General features: G+C 47.6%; 1 protein-coding gene across 5 annotated transcripts; it reads right to left on the bottom strand.

The window, feature by feature from the left end:
- Nucleotides 1-921: 921 nt before the first annotated feature.
- Nucleotides 922-15,901, bottom strand: LOC144152914 (proton-coupled zinc antiporter SLC30A2-like). Of its 5 annotated transcripts, none has more exons than XM_077684468.1 (10): nt 15,562-15,901; nt 14,353-14,473; nt 11,612-11,758; nt 10,226-10,379; nt 9,028-9,233; nt 8,766-8,968; nt 4,920-5,114; nt 2,723-2,941; nt 2,300-2,540; nt 922-1,603 (listed from the first exon to the last, which is right to left on the bottom strand). In XM_077684468.1, the coding sequence occupies exons 1-10, from the start codon at nt 15,715-15,717 to the stop codon at nt 1,458-1,460; spliced, it is 1,788 nt and encodes a 595-aa protein (XP_077540594.1). In that variant the 5' UTR covers nt 15,718-15,901; the 3' UTR covers nt 922-1,457. The 5 variants fall into 5 exon arrangements, with proteins under 5 accessions (XP_077540594.1, XP_077540599.1, XP_077540595.1 ...); XM_077684469.1 differs by having other exon boundaries at nt 926-1,603; nt 15,491-15,700; XM_077684471.1 differs by lacking the exon at nt 15,562-15,901 and adding an exon at nt 15,025-15,128 and having other exon boundaries at nt 926-1,603.
- Nucleotides 15,902-16,715: the final 814 nt, after the last annotated feature.

Here is a 16,715-nt window from a genome sequence, read left to right on the forward strand (position 1 = left end):
GTGCCCCCAGCACTTGTCCGGAAGCAAACGATGCTGTATTCACTGATAAATTGATCAATGTGGGTTAAAATTTTGATTCTCCCGCCAAATCGCGTGTTTTCATGACGTCTGCCATGAAGTCACAAGGGTGGGTATTCCAGTGTGTCACTAGGCTCTGCAGCCTTCCTTAGAGTAAGTCCTCCTAGATCGCACTTCCATACTGAGCTGCAGACCGTTGTCCGCCGTTGCTTTGTTTTTGACCGTATTTTCTCCTGGCTTGATTTTGTTACGGAAGAAAGTAATCACTTTGTCAAACATGCGGTACGCTCGACAAACAGGCTCACGTAAGACGTCGCTTACTTCAGTCGGCCAGTGTCGTGTGAAATGACCCCAAACCCCTGGACTGCTGTGCAGCCAAAACAAGCATAGTGCACCCACTACCAACAGCAGAGTGCGCATCGGTGCTTCTACTTGTATTTTCGTACCTCATTGTTTACCCCACCATTCTTACTGCTGTAAAATGATATGCTAAGCGCAAACAGCTTGTTCTGCAAGCTTGTAAGCCCTGCCTAACCTGCGTTTGCTTTTGCTGGCCTCAGCCAATCATAGAACTGGGCATATGACATCATAGGTTCTGTTGCGGGAAATGAGCTGGTGGGTCACATGCCATTCCCTCTTTTCCTAATTATGTAGCTTATTTGACCGAAGTGTGCATTAAAAGTGGTGTCAGTATGATTCTAACGAGGCAATCTATCAAACAAACCCCCTCCTGTGAAGTGCTGGATAATTGTTGTGGCTGCAGAGATTACACCAGTTGCCTCCTCGATGGCAAATAGTTTAATAACATGTGTTGAAATTTTAAGGTCAAGAATAGACAAAGTGTTCACAGGTGTGATAATGTTTCTTGTACCAGCAGAAGGTGACTTAATTTGTAGTCCAGAAAGGCACTGAAAAACGGGTGCCGGAGAACAAAGCCAAATGTGGCAGGCAAACAATTTATTATCATCATCAGCCAGACAGGGAACAAACTTGGGTAAAAAGCATTTTCGTTCAATTCAAGCAAGAGGAGTGGGTCGGGTAGAACATGCAATAAAGATGACAGAACACAGGTGGGCTGTCTGTTAACAGAACGGCTACCAAGGGACGATAGCAAAACGAGACGTGGGCAAATGACCGCACCGGCTTCAAAATTTGTGCGCTCCGACTGATGTGTATTTATTTAGTGAAATAGCTAAGTTGATTTATCGTACACCCCGTGTATTAATTTCACCCAAGGTGCACTACGATGCGCACTTGGGTCTGTTGATGCACAGCACTGGGAGAGTGCAGGAACTGTGATGACAATAGCTACGTAAGAGGCTTTACAAAATTAGGCTCTGATTAAGAATCAACAAGTTCACAAAAATACGTCTGTACTCGGGAATTGAAATCGGTAAAAAACGCTACAACCGCGCGCCGAAAGAAGCGGGCGCGCCACGTCAGCTGGGCTCGCTGCAGCGGCGGCAGTGCTGGCGGATGCCCTCGTCAAACTCCTCCATCTGCAGTGTCAGCTTGAAGACTTCCACACTGCGTCGGATTGTCTTCGAGGCATTGCGCCGCACGGCCATGGCATCCGCACCAGGAACTGCACAGCGGCCAAACCATTTGGTTACCTTGTATACTGTCTGCAGCTTGAGTGCAGCGACAGTAATGCAGGCAGTTAGGTTGCGCATTGCCCATTTCACACCCTGCCTTCCCTTGGTTTCATTAAAGTCACTAGATATGATACAGGGTCCCGTCACTGAGGCATGCAAGTGAGCAACGGCGGCCATTTTGGTGTTTATCAGTGTTGCCAGTTCTGTGGCCTCACTGCTAACTTTGGCGGGGTCATTTGTGAACAACACTACCGGAGACGCAGCGACACAGCACACACTACTGCAGCTGAAATGCAGCGAAGCACGTTACCTTTGATTCTCGTTCGGAACAATGCCAGTCGCTTGCAGCTGCAGAGCAGGGAGTACAAGCTGAGACTACCACAGTTGACCGACAGAAAGTGCATAAACAACAAAATGGCGGTGCCCTGTGTAAACAAATGTCACGTGATGCGAACTGACCAATTATCACGGCGGCGGCACGGAGCAATAGGAGAAAAGAGTGCCGATACTCTGTAACCTTAGCTAGTGATGCTTCTCATTGCCACAGCTTCTTCCTCTCGAGTTACGGTACCTTCTCAGCTGAGAGGCACTGCCAATTTTATCGCTACTGTGCAACGCAGGTACTGCAGGCTGTATTCCCGTGATGCTGCACCCCTTTCCATGAGTCCACAGTATGTTCCGCTCACCGAGCACGACGTGCGCGGAGACGGCTATCTTGTCGAGGCTGAGCGCCCAGATGTGCAGGTCGTGGACGCGGGCCACTCCATCGACCGAGAGCAAGAGCCGCTTGACCTGGTGGTAGTCGACGCTGTGCGGGATGCCCTCCATGAGCACGTTGAGCGCCTCGCGGAGGATCGTCACCGTCGTCACCAGCACGATCACCGAGAACATCAGCGTGCACACGGGGTCCACCACGCCGCAGCCGGGCTGCAGTGCGGGAACTCAGTCATCAAAATTCAGCTGCAACGGTGTGTCTTACACACCCGAAAATAAGGTACAAACCACATACATTAGGGGCTCCATAATTTTTTTTCCTGAGCACTCTACCTCCCCGTATATATGTCAATGGAAAATGGAGAGCACTGTGATCCAGCGGGCATTGCACTTACACAGAAGAAGATGACGATGGCCGCGAGAAGGACACCGACGCTCTGAATGAGGTCGCCAAGTACATGGACAAAGGCTGCCCGCACGTTCAGGTTCATCACTCCGCGGGCGCTCCGGGCGGGACTGGCCTCTGACAGCTGGGGCTCGAAGCTCTTGTGGTCCGATGACGACTGACCAATCGTCCGTGCACTCACTGTGCTGGACACAGGCAGGCCTCCCTCCTGCGCAAAAGTGCAGCTCACTTCAATGCTCGTCATGTGCAAGAAGTATCTGTTTGCATACTGCAAGCACAATTTTGGGTGCAATTTTTAATGCAATACTGCGCGAGCTTTGCCCCTGTACAGATGATTCAAAAGTGTTTTACGGTTGCATTTCGCACCTTTATTTTTTCAAAAGAAACTTCCCTATTTGGGAGCAAGGTTTCTCTACACTGCCTATGACAGCAACGTAGAGGAGCCCATACTATCGGGCAATGCTTCTGAGTGTCCCCACAGTGGTGATACTAACAGCGACAACTATATGTCAAAATTTTGGCCTATTTCCTGCATCAAAGAGAGCACCTGCTGCGGTAACTCATTGACTAAGGCATTGTGCTGTTGAGCACAAGGAAGCGGGTTCGATTCCCGGCCACGGCGGCTGCTGTTTTGATGGCGGCGAAAAGCAAAAACGCCCGTGTATACAAGATTTCGGCGCACGTTAAGGATCCCCAGGTGGTCAAAATTAATTCGGAGCCCTCCACCATGGTGCGCCTCATCGCCTGTGCGAGTTGAACCCTACAATCAATCAAAGAGAGTGACAACTGCCAATAGGTGGGGCAGTTGTCTCAGCCTCCTGTCTCAGCATGGGTGTCGCACTTTCCTCCAGCACACCAATACAATCTATTCCTGTAAAAAAACTGTGTGCATAAATTTTCTCGAATTCATTCAGTGACTTGGTTTCAGTGACGATCTAGTAGCAGTACAAGGCACTGTGCTCCTTTTTTTGGAAGGCATACACGCTTTCCTCTGTTTGGCCTTAACTTTTTTTTCTCTTCACACATACAGCTGCATGTGGCATTGGCTAACAACCACTTCAGAAATATGGTTTGAACCATCTGGATATCATGGTTGCCAAGTAATCTTGCACACAGTTGTACACCTGAAAGGAGAAAAAAAACTAGGACAGACATGAATAAAAGGTGAAAAAACAAGCGCTCATTTTGTCCATTTACCATTGACGTCACCTACTATTAAGCTCCAACCTGTCGTTTGCATCAGTATTCCTGTGTTGAATGCCTGCACTGCACTTAACAGACCCAACTTCAAACCAGACAATTTTCTTCTGCACCGTAGTATGATGTACTGTATGCGCAACCACTGCCCAACTGATGCTGTCGAGGTTCACAGCGGGTTGCGGTGTGAGGTCAGGGAGTGGCAAGATATATATCTGCAGCGCGCCAAATGCCGCCACTGCTTCACGGGTAGTCGTAACGCTTGGCTCCTCTAAGCTCTTCATCACTGCTCGCCTGATCATTTGTGGCGTCCCTTTTCTCTACGATGGCCGCCACGATGTCGTTACTTTTCACTTCAGAGCAAACCAGGACCTGATTGTCCACCGAGAAGTAATCGTCGGCCATCACAACCACTGCTGCATTGCAACACACACTGTACGTGCTTATCGATTCCTGCGTTTTCATGGCTGAGCTGGATGACTCTCGGTCGTCGGCACACCTATCAGGCGCACATTACCATGTGTGCAGCTAGCCGTATTTGTTATCAAAGAATACAGCGATTTCAAATGCATGAATTTCTTCAGTAAACAGGCAAATTTGCTGTAGTGGTCTTTGCTGAAGTTGCATTCACAGTACATGGGAAACAAATCTGGCCAGGGGTAATGGCATGCTTCATTGTACAGGCTATTTCGTAGTAGAAGCATTCGTTGTAGTGGCGTTTGTCTGTATACATCATGGAACATAGAGCGCTGAACTTTACACGACAGCCACAGCATAAGAGACACACGCACTGGGATGTGATACGAGGTGGCACGGGGATTTATACGTTGTCTTGTTCATTAAACTTTTCACAGTTGCTAGTAGCGCACCAACCATTTCGTGTGTCCTTTTTTCCTTTCATGCTGTGGTCGTCGTGTAAAGTTCAGCGCTCTATGTTCCATGATGTCTGATACCAACTAGCCCAACACCAAGCTTTGTCGTCTGTATACCTGTCCACCGGCTTGCTGTGGCTTGTGCGGTCCGTCGTCCATAATGGTGCTCGACTTGTGTTTGCCGCCAACGCCGGTCGATCCAGAGCCGGAAGGCCCCACATCGTCTGGCGCAGTTTGGGGAGACGCACTGCGCGACTGGACCCCGGAACCAGCCACCCCAGCAACATCTTCTGAGCTAGCCGATGTTTTGGCCTGGAACGAGCCGTGAAGAGCGACAAGTGATGTGAGAAAATGAAAAGGACTGAGCAAAATAAGATGCACCAGGAAAAATAAATGTTAACTGCCCTTGCACTGGCAGCCACCAGCCATTGTGTGCATGGCTGTATGTCCATCTTTTCAAAAATTCAACTTTTTTTAAGCCATCAGGTTCAGCAAGAGATAGTGAGAGAGAAAACTTTATTTTTGTCCGGTTGTTTGTAAGGAGGACTAGTCCAAGCCACCGTGAATCCGACAACTGCATGTTTGTCAGAAACTGAAATTTCCGAGTGCAATTAGACTAATTAATTTGGAAGTATGCTAAATCGTAAACCAGGTACTTAGCTTTGCTGTTAATTCATGTCATCAATGGATGAATGTACCTTAATTTTGTGGTCAAAGCTATGGGTGATGTTTTAATGCTCTTCCAGTGCCTAGCTGAGAGCATGCTGTTTCAAAAAATTGCAGTGGTCAGCAGTGTGCTTGAGCACATTGTGGTTTAAGAGCTACCGCTAATCTGATCTTTCAATGTTCAGCCAAACTCGCCACTGTTTTCACCGCACCACCACTTATGTCAGTTCGGAACATCAATATGGAAGGCTCGCTGCTGCAGTAAAGGTGGCTAGCATGGCTGCCCACACTAAATCGTCATCTGCTCGTGCCTAGCCAGTGAAACTGCAAACATGAGTTGAATGCATCATGTGCATTCAACTCTAACAAATTGGTACAATGGATGCAGCACTGTTAGCATGCTGTTTGTCATTTTGAAGACGACAAACAGTATTTCTCGGACTAGGTATACGCAAAAATTTTGGTTTGAGTGTTCCTGGTCTCTGTCACCCAAATAAGCCAGAAAAAAATTTTCAGCAGTAATTTGTGGGTCACTCTGCTTGCTGGTGGGTCCTTGACCCATTGGCTACTGCTAACATGTTACACTGTACTTGGGACGTCTGGCATGTTAAAAGCTAGTAAAGCATTGCACGGGATATTGATTTTGTATGTCCAAGAAGGAAATTTAAACAAGAATAAGTGTCTTTTCCCTATTGTCTTTTTCACAGGAAGTGAAACCACCGCAGTCTGACATTTGAATAAGCATGTCGCATCAGTATTTTCTCCTTTTGGAACACTTGACAGTGTGCACAGAGCACGAATGTGTTAAGGGGAGATGCTCCTCGAAAACACTTTTTCTTTAATATTATACCTAAAGTTATGAAACTTTGGTCATAGATTGAGTTTTTAATGCTGATTCCAAATATGTGCTTAGTTCTTATGTAGCTTCATTAGTTTTTGTGTGAGTCAGCCCTCAAGAGCAAAATATAGGGTTTTTTGTGCATATCTTTTTTCATAATAAATGTTTGTTTAGAGCAGCCTGCAATAGCTCATTTTGCTGCTTAGGTAAAGTAGTATGTCAAAAACTACTTAAAATTTACTCAAATAATTCCTATATTTGTAAAAAAAATCAGGAACACCAAAAGTATATATTTTGTGTGCTGTGAGTCAACATTTTAATTTTTTGCAAAAAATGTATAAGAGATATTGAAAATGCATATAGATATTGACATTCTACACACTTTGAAGATGCTGTGTGCAAAATTTCATCCATATCTGACCATTTGAAGTACCTGAAATGTGTTGCACCACACGTAAAAAATGCTGAAAAGTACAAATGGAGAAAAATGCTTTTGAAAGTTTCAAACATCTGTATTTTTCAAAAACATGATGAAAGCACATGAAATTTCTTGCAAAAATAGAGCAATATGTTTCAAACACAGCACAGCTGTTCAGAACTCCCCTGGTCCATACGTTTGCCCCTCAGCACCCTCCCGAATGGAGTCCGTGAGACGTGCTCGCTTCACCTGGTTTCGGCGATGGGCTCGAGCTTCAGCGGTTTGGGTTCTTCCCCCACGGCTTTCATGGCCGCAGTATGAATTTTCTTGCCGATCGCAATAAAGTTCTTATGATGTAACGGCGTCGGCAAGCCAAGAATGGCACAAAAACGTGAAAGCTGTTCGTGCCCGATGCCAATCGCGTGCGCAGCCACCACCGCCTTGACGTTCACGGCGATGCTGTCGCGGGAGCTCCCACTCCGATATTCCCAGCTTCCGCTAGCACCGTTCGCAAGGTCACCAGGCACAACACGGCTCGAGGTGTGCACAGAAGAAAGTACCCATTCAGGGCACTCACTATTCGCACAATGCAACTCAAGAAACGCCGAGATACCCTTCCGTTTTTCGACCGGTTCGCGTACCGCGAGGGTACAGGTGTGGCACGCTGGGCAAGCAGCTCCGCTTATCAGCACCGTAAGCGCACTGACATCGCATATCACAGCACTCGCAGAGTTCCGATCGCTTGCTGCTCTATCTTTCTCGAAGAGTCCAATCTTCACCTCCGAAGCGATCACAAAGTTCAGCGCGGCGTCGATTTCGTCCGAGTGGCCGTTGTGCTGGTTAGGGCTAACCGGAGGCGTCGGGCGACTGCCTCCCGCTGTCACTTTCCGTAGAGGTTTGCGACGCCGTCCTCGGTACGGGGTCTTCGTCCGAGCCTTCCGAGCTCGGAAATCGCGCTTTTTCGGTTCGTTCATAACGAAATAACTAAAAAAACGCAGAAAAAGGGCCACAGACTTCGATCGAGTCGCCGTACACAGTCGAGGATGGATGCAGGCTTCGGTGCTTCGCCGCAGCAACGTCTCCGTGTAGGCCAATGGCGGCCTCGCTAGAGCACCACGTGATTTAAATGTCCAGTAGAAATGCTCGAAACAGGCGCCAAAACATGCTTTTTTTTATTATTTTGGGCCGAAATGCGAAACTGTCGGAGGTGCTGTGGGCTAGAGGAAGGCTTTCTCAACCTCTCCAAGCAAACAGCAATGGCGGGAGACGCCGCATTCTCGAGATGCAGACGATCGAAAGTTGCTGATTTGCGACGAAACTAGCACTTTCTCGAGCCACCGTGGCTGAATAAAATTGATTTTTTACTAACTTCTCGTTCGAATTTTGCCTTGATCTTTTGCGTAGGCGTAGCTGAATGTACAAAGATAATTTTACAGGTAAAATCTCAAAACTGAAAAATTCCGCGAAAAACGTGATTTTTCGACGCGCATCTCCCCTTAAGCGTAAATAACCACACCAGTATTCTCAGATAATGAATGGCAGCCTACCATTGTCCCCGAAGAGGAAAGTGTATGACAGCTGCATCTTACCGGTACTCACCTACGGGGCAGAAACTTGGAGGCTCACTAAGAGGGTTCAACTTAAATTGAGGACGACTCGGCAAGCAATGGAATGGAAGATGATAGGTGTAACATTAAGGGACAAGAAGAGAGCGGAGTGGGTCAGGAAACAAACACGGTTAACGACGTACTATTAGAAATTAAGAAGAAGTGGGCATGGGCAGGGCATGTAATGCAAAGGCAAGATAACCGTTGGTCATTAACAGAGTGGATCTCTAGAGAAGGCAAGCGTGGCAGAGGGTAGCAGAAAGTTAGATGGGCAGATGAGATCAAGAAGTTTGCGAAGATAAATTGGTCGCAGTTAGCGCAGGACCGGAGTAATTGGAGATCTATGGGAGAGGCCTTTGCCCCGCAGTGGGTGTAGATAGGCTGATGATGACGATGATGATGAACCATACCGGTGGGCACTTGTGCATGCTCACCGGCGTGGCAGCAGGAGGTTCCCCGCTGCGTTCAGGCAAGGAGGCTCCGCGGGGCAGCGGATCATTTGCGCCACTTGCAGGCTGCCTGGCTGTCTCGGCGTACAGGGACGATGGCATGGACGGTGCACTGGCGCTGTGCGGGCCACAGGGGCTGGTCTCGCCTACGCTACCGTGCGGCGTGCTCATGGTGGCCTGTAAGCTGCCTGCAAAGAAAGGCACGCACTCGCAGTCCATCGATAAGTGTGCGAGCCTGGACACGTACCAGTGTAGAGCGTGGACCTCGAGGGCACAACGCGGAAGACATCGCGGCAGATGCGCGATGAGTCTATCTCGCTGGTGGTCACACCGCCCGGTTGTGGTACGAACGGCTCGGTGGACGGCAAGTCGAAGCGACGCCCCGACTCCTCCGAGCCGTGACTGTGGTGGCCGAATCCACCCGTCGGGTGGATCTGGAGTGCCAGGCCCATGCTGTGCGCAGAGAGCAAACGACACATGCTCACCAATTTGCCCATTCACCCTAGTGCATCTGGTTGTGGAAGCGAAGGGTCCTTTTGCAAATCTTGGCTGTGAAACCAAGCTATGTATTGGAGACACCAACACTGCACAGACCATGCATGTACGCTACCAGTCTAACGATATCACAGAGAGGCTGGCAGCAGACGTGGCTTTTTCGTCATTTGCATCACCACGAAAAGAGGCTTCCACTGAATGGCCATATTTGTCGGTAACAAAATACAGTGTTTTCACTGTGCTTATCGACCCTTCAAACCACTACCAGCACTATGCCAAATCCCAACAAGAAATCATGAACATGGTGCACTTGTTTCTTGGGCAATAAATCGTCAAACCCAAACAAAAAAACGCAAGAAATATTGAAAACTTTCAAATTTTGCCCTACACAATTTCAGCAATGATGCTGTTGAGGGAACACTAACAAATGCCAGTGCATTAACTGTATGTTAGCATCCAAATGGAAAGATCAAATGGAACTGCAGGCCCCACTACAGTCATTTTTCTTGGTGGTGGATTTTTGTCGGCAACCTCAAACCGCACAAACAAGATCCTGTGATGTCATAAAGACCCGGCAAGAAAGCGGCTGATGAGTCGCCATTGCGTCATCCGATTTTTTTTTAATATCTTCATTATTTGTGCGAACTTTGCGATGAAATTGCATGCATCATCAACAAAGCACTCTTTTTAATGCCCGAAACTTGTATTTGGTCTTCATGGCCCTTTTAAAGTGGCTCATTATTGTTCCAACATCATTGACACCGTATTATCCACATAGGATTGCCTTGTGGAAACAGCCACACAAGTGAGACAAAGCCCATCCGCACGTGGCCCTGATGAGCTAAGCCTAAAGCTTAATGTTTATTAAAACGTAACCCCTGCAGGTTGCGATTCTCGAGTTGCATCGCTTGCTAAACAAGCAAAATGCCAATGGAGGAGAGTGGACGTACATGATGTTGACCACAACCCCGACAGAGGCGGAGATGAGCATGATGGTGGCGTCGATGTTGTACTCCTTGCTGATCATCCTCTGGATAGCCATGTAGACCAGCACACCGGTCACAGCCCAGATCATAATCACAGATGTCAGCGCGCCGATCACCTCTGCATCATGGGGACATGGAGGGAGCAATAAATGATGCTGCACCACAGCACTGTGGTGCTATGGGGAGCAAATCCCCCACTGCTGGAAATGTCGTGTGCACGTGTCAGGCACAAAATGTCCATTGACAGAATATTGCTTTCTATATGCCCCCTTTCCTGACATTGCCCCTGCTTTTTCTTTGGCATGTTGGTGCGTAGTGCATGCAGTTATTAAGTGTCCCATTGTGTCCTGAAGTGTCCTATTGTGTGATAAGCCGCTGCTGTTGCCAGGTGCAGAAAATGGCCACCACTGTACAAGCAAATGAAAGAATTCCTAGCGGCACCTAAGTCTGCTTACGTGCTTTTGAAAGCGAAAGCATCAAGGCTTCTCCTAGCTATATTCGAAGACTTCTTGCTGCTACATCGTATTTGCGTCTCTTTTTTAACTTTTGTTTCTTCGTCTTTTGGCACGAATTACTTCGACAGGCAGCAGACTAGCGACACTGCGCGCCATGGCTTCCCGCCCCCCCGAAACCGAGTTCTTCGTGGCTGCTGTGCCTCTGAAAGTTTGCAACACAATTGAGAAAATGAGCACCATCAGCTCCAACCAGCACGTCACTTAGAACAGTCCCTCCCTCAAGAGATGCAAGTACGTACACGCAAAAGCATAAGTTTACGGACCACGAAAGCAGAAATTTTGAGTTATTTCTCTGTCGCATGGCAGCCCGAAGTACTAGGTGCAGTAGGTTTCATTAGTTCAGTACTTATACGACATCTCGCATGCATTCGACAGTTTGTCGGGTGGCTATGGGAAGAGAAATAACCTAAAACTGCCATTTCCCTGGTCCGTAAACTTTTGATCGTGGCTGTACATATCCCCCCCTCCCCAATCGCATTTCAGAAAGAGAAACAACAACAGCAAATCCTGAAGTTTCATTTTCTGACTCACAGTCAGAAAACTGGCCTAAGCGCAGCTAGTATCGAACCAAAATCCTTGGAATTTGCAGCTCAACGCCGTCCACTGAGCCACCGTGGCCAGTCTCACTAATTATAACGTGACTCCTTAGTGTCGATTGGATATTGTGGTTCCGCTCCTCAAAGGTGGTCGTGTCTGCTCGTCTGCCTTTCTCAGACAGGATTGTATACCTGCTCGACTCCTTATGGTAGTGACGCATGTATCAAAGGAAAATCTTTGCTTAAAGCCCGGCTTATTTCACGGTAAAAGCATGCGCCATAAAGAGGTGACCTTTTACCTGCACGGTACCAGCCAAAACTGAACCGTTTTGTGGCAGGCCTTGCGCCCATCCATAAGGAGAAGAGGCTTATCATGAAGCTGGCGAAGTCTGTTAAGAGGTGCGCCGCATCCGTCGCTATCGCCAGGCTGTTCGCCAGGATGCCGCCTGCAAACACATGCACCGTCGATGATGCACGACCCTTGAATGATCGCGAAAAGGTTCTTAAAAGCCCTTGTCACTCAAGAAACTGCACAGCACAGAAGAAATGAAGTTTCAGGAACAGCTAGCTTGTTCATTTTTGTTTTTCAGTAAAAATCTGCTCTCAAGGTGATTATCAAAATACTGCACCATAATGCATATATTCTTATGTGAATGTTTCCATCTTGAAATGTTCCACATTCTGTGACTTGAATTCATGTTATTGAAGTGAGATAGTATGTCTCTGGAAGTGCTCCCATGCACAGTTAAACATTTTATCCACAACTGTTTTTTTTTATTTTCAGTGGTGATAAAAGCACTTCACCAAGAATGTTGAAGTGCACAATGGCTGTAAAAGAATGAGAGCTGGATATAGTTGCTATATAGTCATTAAATCATTTCCCTACCGGTCTTTCACAAGTCATGCCCATACGCCTACCATGATTACACAAATGCTATGTCATAATTCAACAGTTTTATTCACAAATGCAGTTGCTACACAAATCTTGACGACGTGGACGAAGAAAATGGACAAGCCTAATTTACTTCCGAACTTTTTATGAATGCACACGTATTAAATGGCTCATTTAGTGAACAAGCCATATCCCCGAAAATCCCTGCCGTTCGCGGGAAGTGGCACACAAATAATGCCTCTTGGCTGCATCGCATGTACCTCGCAAATAATATTACAAATAAGAGGTGCACATTGCTACACAATGCCTGGGCATGCACAAAATGCAGCACACGTCTCTCTCAGCCCGGCAGTGCAGCACTAGTACATGACAAGTATCACCGCTGCGAACAAAAACTTTACCGTCTCTTCCTGAAGAAAGTTGAGAGAAGCGCAAAAGCTCTCTAACATCAAAACTGCGTCACAAGTGCGTCAAAACCAACCTTCACTGAAAGTGCGTCCAGTTGATCGTCAAACTTTCAATGACCCAAATCGCAAACGAAGAACAAACCCATGCAACAATTTTTCGCGCACTAGGTAAACGCATTTATGAATGATCTAAATGTATATTGATACATGGTTTATGAGATAAAGGTATACTATTGTACTCCTCCTTCGTAATAAATGTGTGTATTGTCTTAGCTAGAATCGTTCCTTTTTCATGATTTTCAAGCAACCATTTTCACCAGTTCAAAGAAGGCCAGTTTCACGCAAGCGCCGTGTGTACAGAGATCTTAACTGGTCTATGGGGAAATGCATTAGTTTTTTCACAGGACACCATCGGTCCCACTAAGAAAGCTTTCGCTTTAAAAAACCTTAGCAAGTATGCTACCGCTGCCTCGCCCTGCGGCACAGCAGTCACGAGTGAGTCAGGGCACTGTGCACTGCACACCACCGCCATTCCTGCCAGCACTGCAGCTGCATCTGCTCCTCTCAAAACTCACTTTTACCTAATTTTACTTGGTACAGTTTAATGCTATATAAAAATTTTGACATACGGGAAAAGGTACCATGCAGTGTTTGAGCCATCATTCTCCTACTCTCCCTATCTGACGTGATAGCTTCTAATCTGGGACCACCCAGCTCCGAGAAGTGCCAAGAAATGTGACAGTTGGACCACCAGCACAACCATTATGAGCACTGGAAATGCTCTGGCGCCATTGAGGGACTAACTTCGATTTGGCAAGGCGGCACAAATGCAACAACTTTTTAACATCCATGCGTCGTGTCGCTCGTGAATCTCAAATAATTTAATCCTTTTCCCACTGATACTGTGAGGTGAAAGCCGGTCCATGTTTCAACCAACAATAAATGAGCATATTGCCACGACAGGGGTCGCTTTTCTGATGGAGGCGAAAAGCAAAACACCTCTGTGTTCGAGATTTTGGCGCACGTTAAAGATCTCCAGACGGAAAAAGTTAATCCAAAGCCCTCCACTACGGGGCGCCTCATAACCTGTGTAGTTTCGGCACATCAAACCCCATAATCAATCAATCAATCGACAATGGTACATTCCGCATGATATCCCAGGGCTTGCGGGGTTCAAAGAGATGGCAGATTTGTTGCTGCAGTTACAACGCCTATGAATAAAAGAAATCTATAGCACTGTTAACGCATGGTGTTTTCTGTGCGTTGTAAGGAAAAATAGTGCACTGCGAAAGGGGGATGCACCGATGCCACGCTTTTTTCCACCCTATCCTGCGCCTTGGCTGCTGACGCACCGCTCCCTCTTTCCCTACCTGAATTTCAGTCTGCGTACATTTTTCTTGGCTTGGCTGGGTATTCTGCCCCCTTCCCTTCATATAGGGACCAGATTAGTGGGATGCATACACGGGCTAGAGGTGAACAGCTTTGCTGTAGAAAGTGACCTCAATACCTGTTTTCTTTTTTTTTTAAGTTCCAAAGCCAGCTGCATTTCGGCAGTCTACCAACTTGTCGCGGCTAGGATGACAGCACAAAAATAAGAAGCGCACATTTTTCAAGCACGGCCATAACAGTTTCTGAAGCCATATTGCTTTTCCAATGTGAGCATGTGCGTGCCAGCAGTGAAAGCACAACTCGTACTCGCGCAAGGCAACTGAAAGGTATTCCCATTTTTCTTTGGACGCACCGATAAGCTCGATGAGCATGAAGCTGAGGCAGAGAATGCTGGCGCAGATGAGGCGCCGGCGTGCGCTCACGTCAACGTCTGCTTCAGGGTCTTGATTCTTGTGGCAGTGGATGGAAGAGGCCTGCGGAAGATATTGGGGCAAAACAACACATTAAAAGGACGAAATACAAATGTGGTCTATTCGAAAAAATTTAACTTATCAGGTATTGATGAGGTCAATTTTAATGCGAAAACGATTAAGCTAGATTCTATTGAGCATCGTCAATCACCAGAGAGCATACCTGGTAACTTTTCACCAATGTTCATGGCTGTGACATCAACCGTCAACGATGCCATCCTTCAATTCTTTTACCACGTCTTTCATGTATCCATAAATATCTTTGCGAAGAAGCAACAACAGTTTTGCAATGGCTTGCAGTATTTAAGACTGATATCATCTGGCTGACATTACGATTCCAAAATAGTGCCGGTTCCCCATTTGTCTTTTTCATGGGAGCTTTGTCATTTTTGCAGTGCTTCGAGATGACCTCTTCAAAATGAATTAAAGACCCATTGGTAGATACAAAAAGAATATGTGAGCATCATCGTCCCTATAATTTCGGCCACTTAATCGCGGTGTGGCGCGCGCGGGCTGACGATCATAGAGTTTCTCAAATCTATGAGATAATCCACGTGTGAGCAGTGGAGCTAGGAGGCGTTGCGCTGCCCAGACCACGAGGCTCAAGCTTCACTGGTCGCCCGTGCGGCGGCGGTCGACGCCGAAACGGCGGCCACCTCCCAAATAAATGTTTCTTCTGTCTGGCGGGAGCATGCGCTAGCACGCGGGAGCTAGCGAGTGGGAAAGGGCACGCAAAAGCAGTAAGAGACGCGCATTGGTTGACGTCCCCTTCCCCCTTCACAACGTCACCCTTTCCACTTTCGTAGGCCGACGCCGACAGAACGACGCCGATCGCCACGGAAATTTGCCCGCATGATTCATAAAACACGAAAAATCTCGTATGACGATCAGCACACGTAAGATTATCGCTGGTAAAAAGTAAATAAAAGCTTGTTGCAAAATACACGTGTTACAATCTGCGCCTCTTCTTACGATTGTGCTGGCGAGCGGCGCGCTCGTCTGTTGTATGCCACGACTTACTGGTTTTAGGATATCCATCACGGGTTGGCGACTGGTGCGCGTCGCTGTTCCTAGGCCCGCTGACGGCTCACCCAGTTCCGAAGCTTGACAGGTGCTTCTTCTTCTTTCGCCACTTCACGTGGTGCGCGCTCTCGTGCCCCTCGTGCCAGAAATGCAGCGCGGAAACAACGACGACCGGGTTTCCCTGTTTTTTCGGAGGGGTCTGCTGTTGACGCCGAGGGGCGCATTGGCAACCGCGCCAACAGCACCTCAGGTAGACCGTGCCAACCATTGCGGTACCCGACAAATCTTGTAGCTGCATATGCTACACTACCGTGTGAATGGAAGTAGTATCCGCAGTACCGGTGTTGGACTGACTGATTGACCAACACGCCGAAACTGCTGGGACTTAAAATTTGGGAGTATGTATGGTGTAGAGCACACTGTATTTTGGAAAATTACACCCTTTATGGAGTAAAAGGGAGAAATTATCTTCGCACGTTCCTATCTTGTTTTCACGTTGGGTTATCCAACCGGTTTTTGCCCAGAGAGAGAGAGAGAGAGAGAGAGAGACAACCTTTAATAGAAAAGGATGACCACAGGTCACGATGGGGGAAAAGAATGGGGAGGGAGGGTAAGAGAAAATAAACAAATTAATGCTGGTCGTTCTCAGTAGACTCAATAACTGGGCCAGCCTGTATGTGGAAATCATACAAAGTTCCAGGTTGGCGCCCTAACCAACCCCTGCGCGGTGAATCCGGATTTAGGGAGTCACTGGGGTGTTTTTATCGATTATTCCTCAAGGACTGCGTGCTGTATCATTTCGTTCGAAGCAGCTGGTGAAGGGGGGTAGCGGGGCGGGGCGCGATTTTTTTGCAATTACATCCCTGCTAACCACATGGAGCAATTTTGCAAGCGCTTCGGGGAGCGATGCGACTTGTGACGAACCACTTTTTCGCCGCGGACCAAATCGCTCATTGGATCGCTCGCTTCAGGGTCGCCAGAAAAAATCGCTCACCTCCCGAAAGTGACCTCAGCTATTAGCCAATAAGAGAGCTGTAGGGGCGCGCGCAACTTCCGGCTTTGGGAGAGAACCAGGGGAAGGGACTAGCGGCCGCACAGTGCGTCCTAGAAAAGTAATGAAGACCGTCTGCTTGCTGTAATACGTTTATTCACCGTTTTTGTGTCAAATGCACACACAAAAAAAAACCTTGCGGCTGTGTACTTCGATAATCATAACGGGCGC

This window comes from Haemaphysalis longicornis, unplaced genomic scaffold (assembly GCF_048455015.1).
Source record: "Haemaphysalis longicornis isolate Haplotype H1 unplaced genomic scaffold, Haemaphysalis longicornis Haplotype H1 scaffold_9, whole genome shotgun sequence".
Classification (NCBI taxonomy): Eukaryota; Metazoa; Arthropoda; class Arachnida; order Ixodida; family Ixodidae; genus Haemaphysalis; species Haemaphysalis longicornis.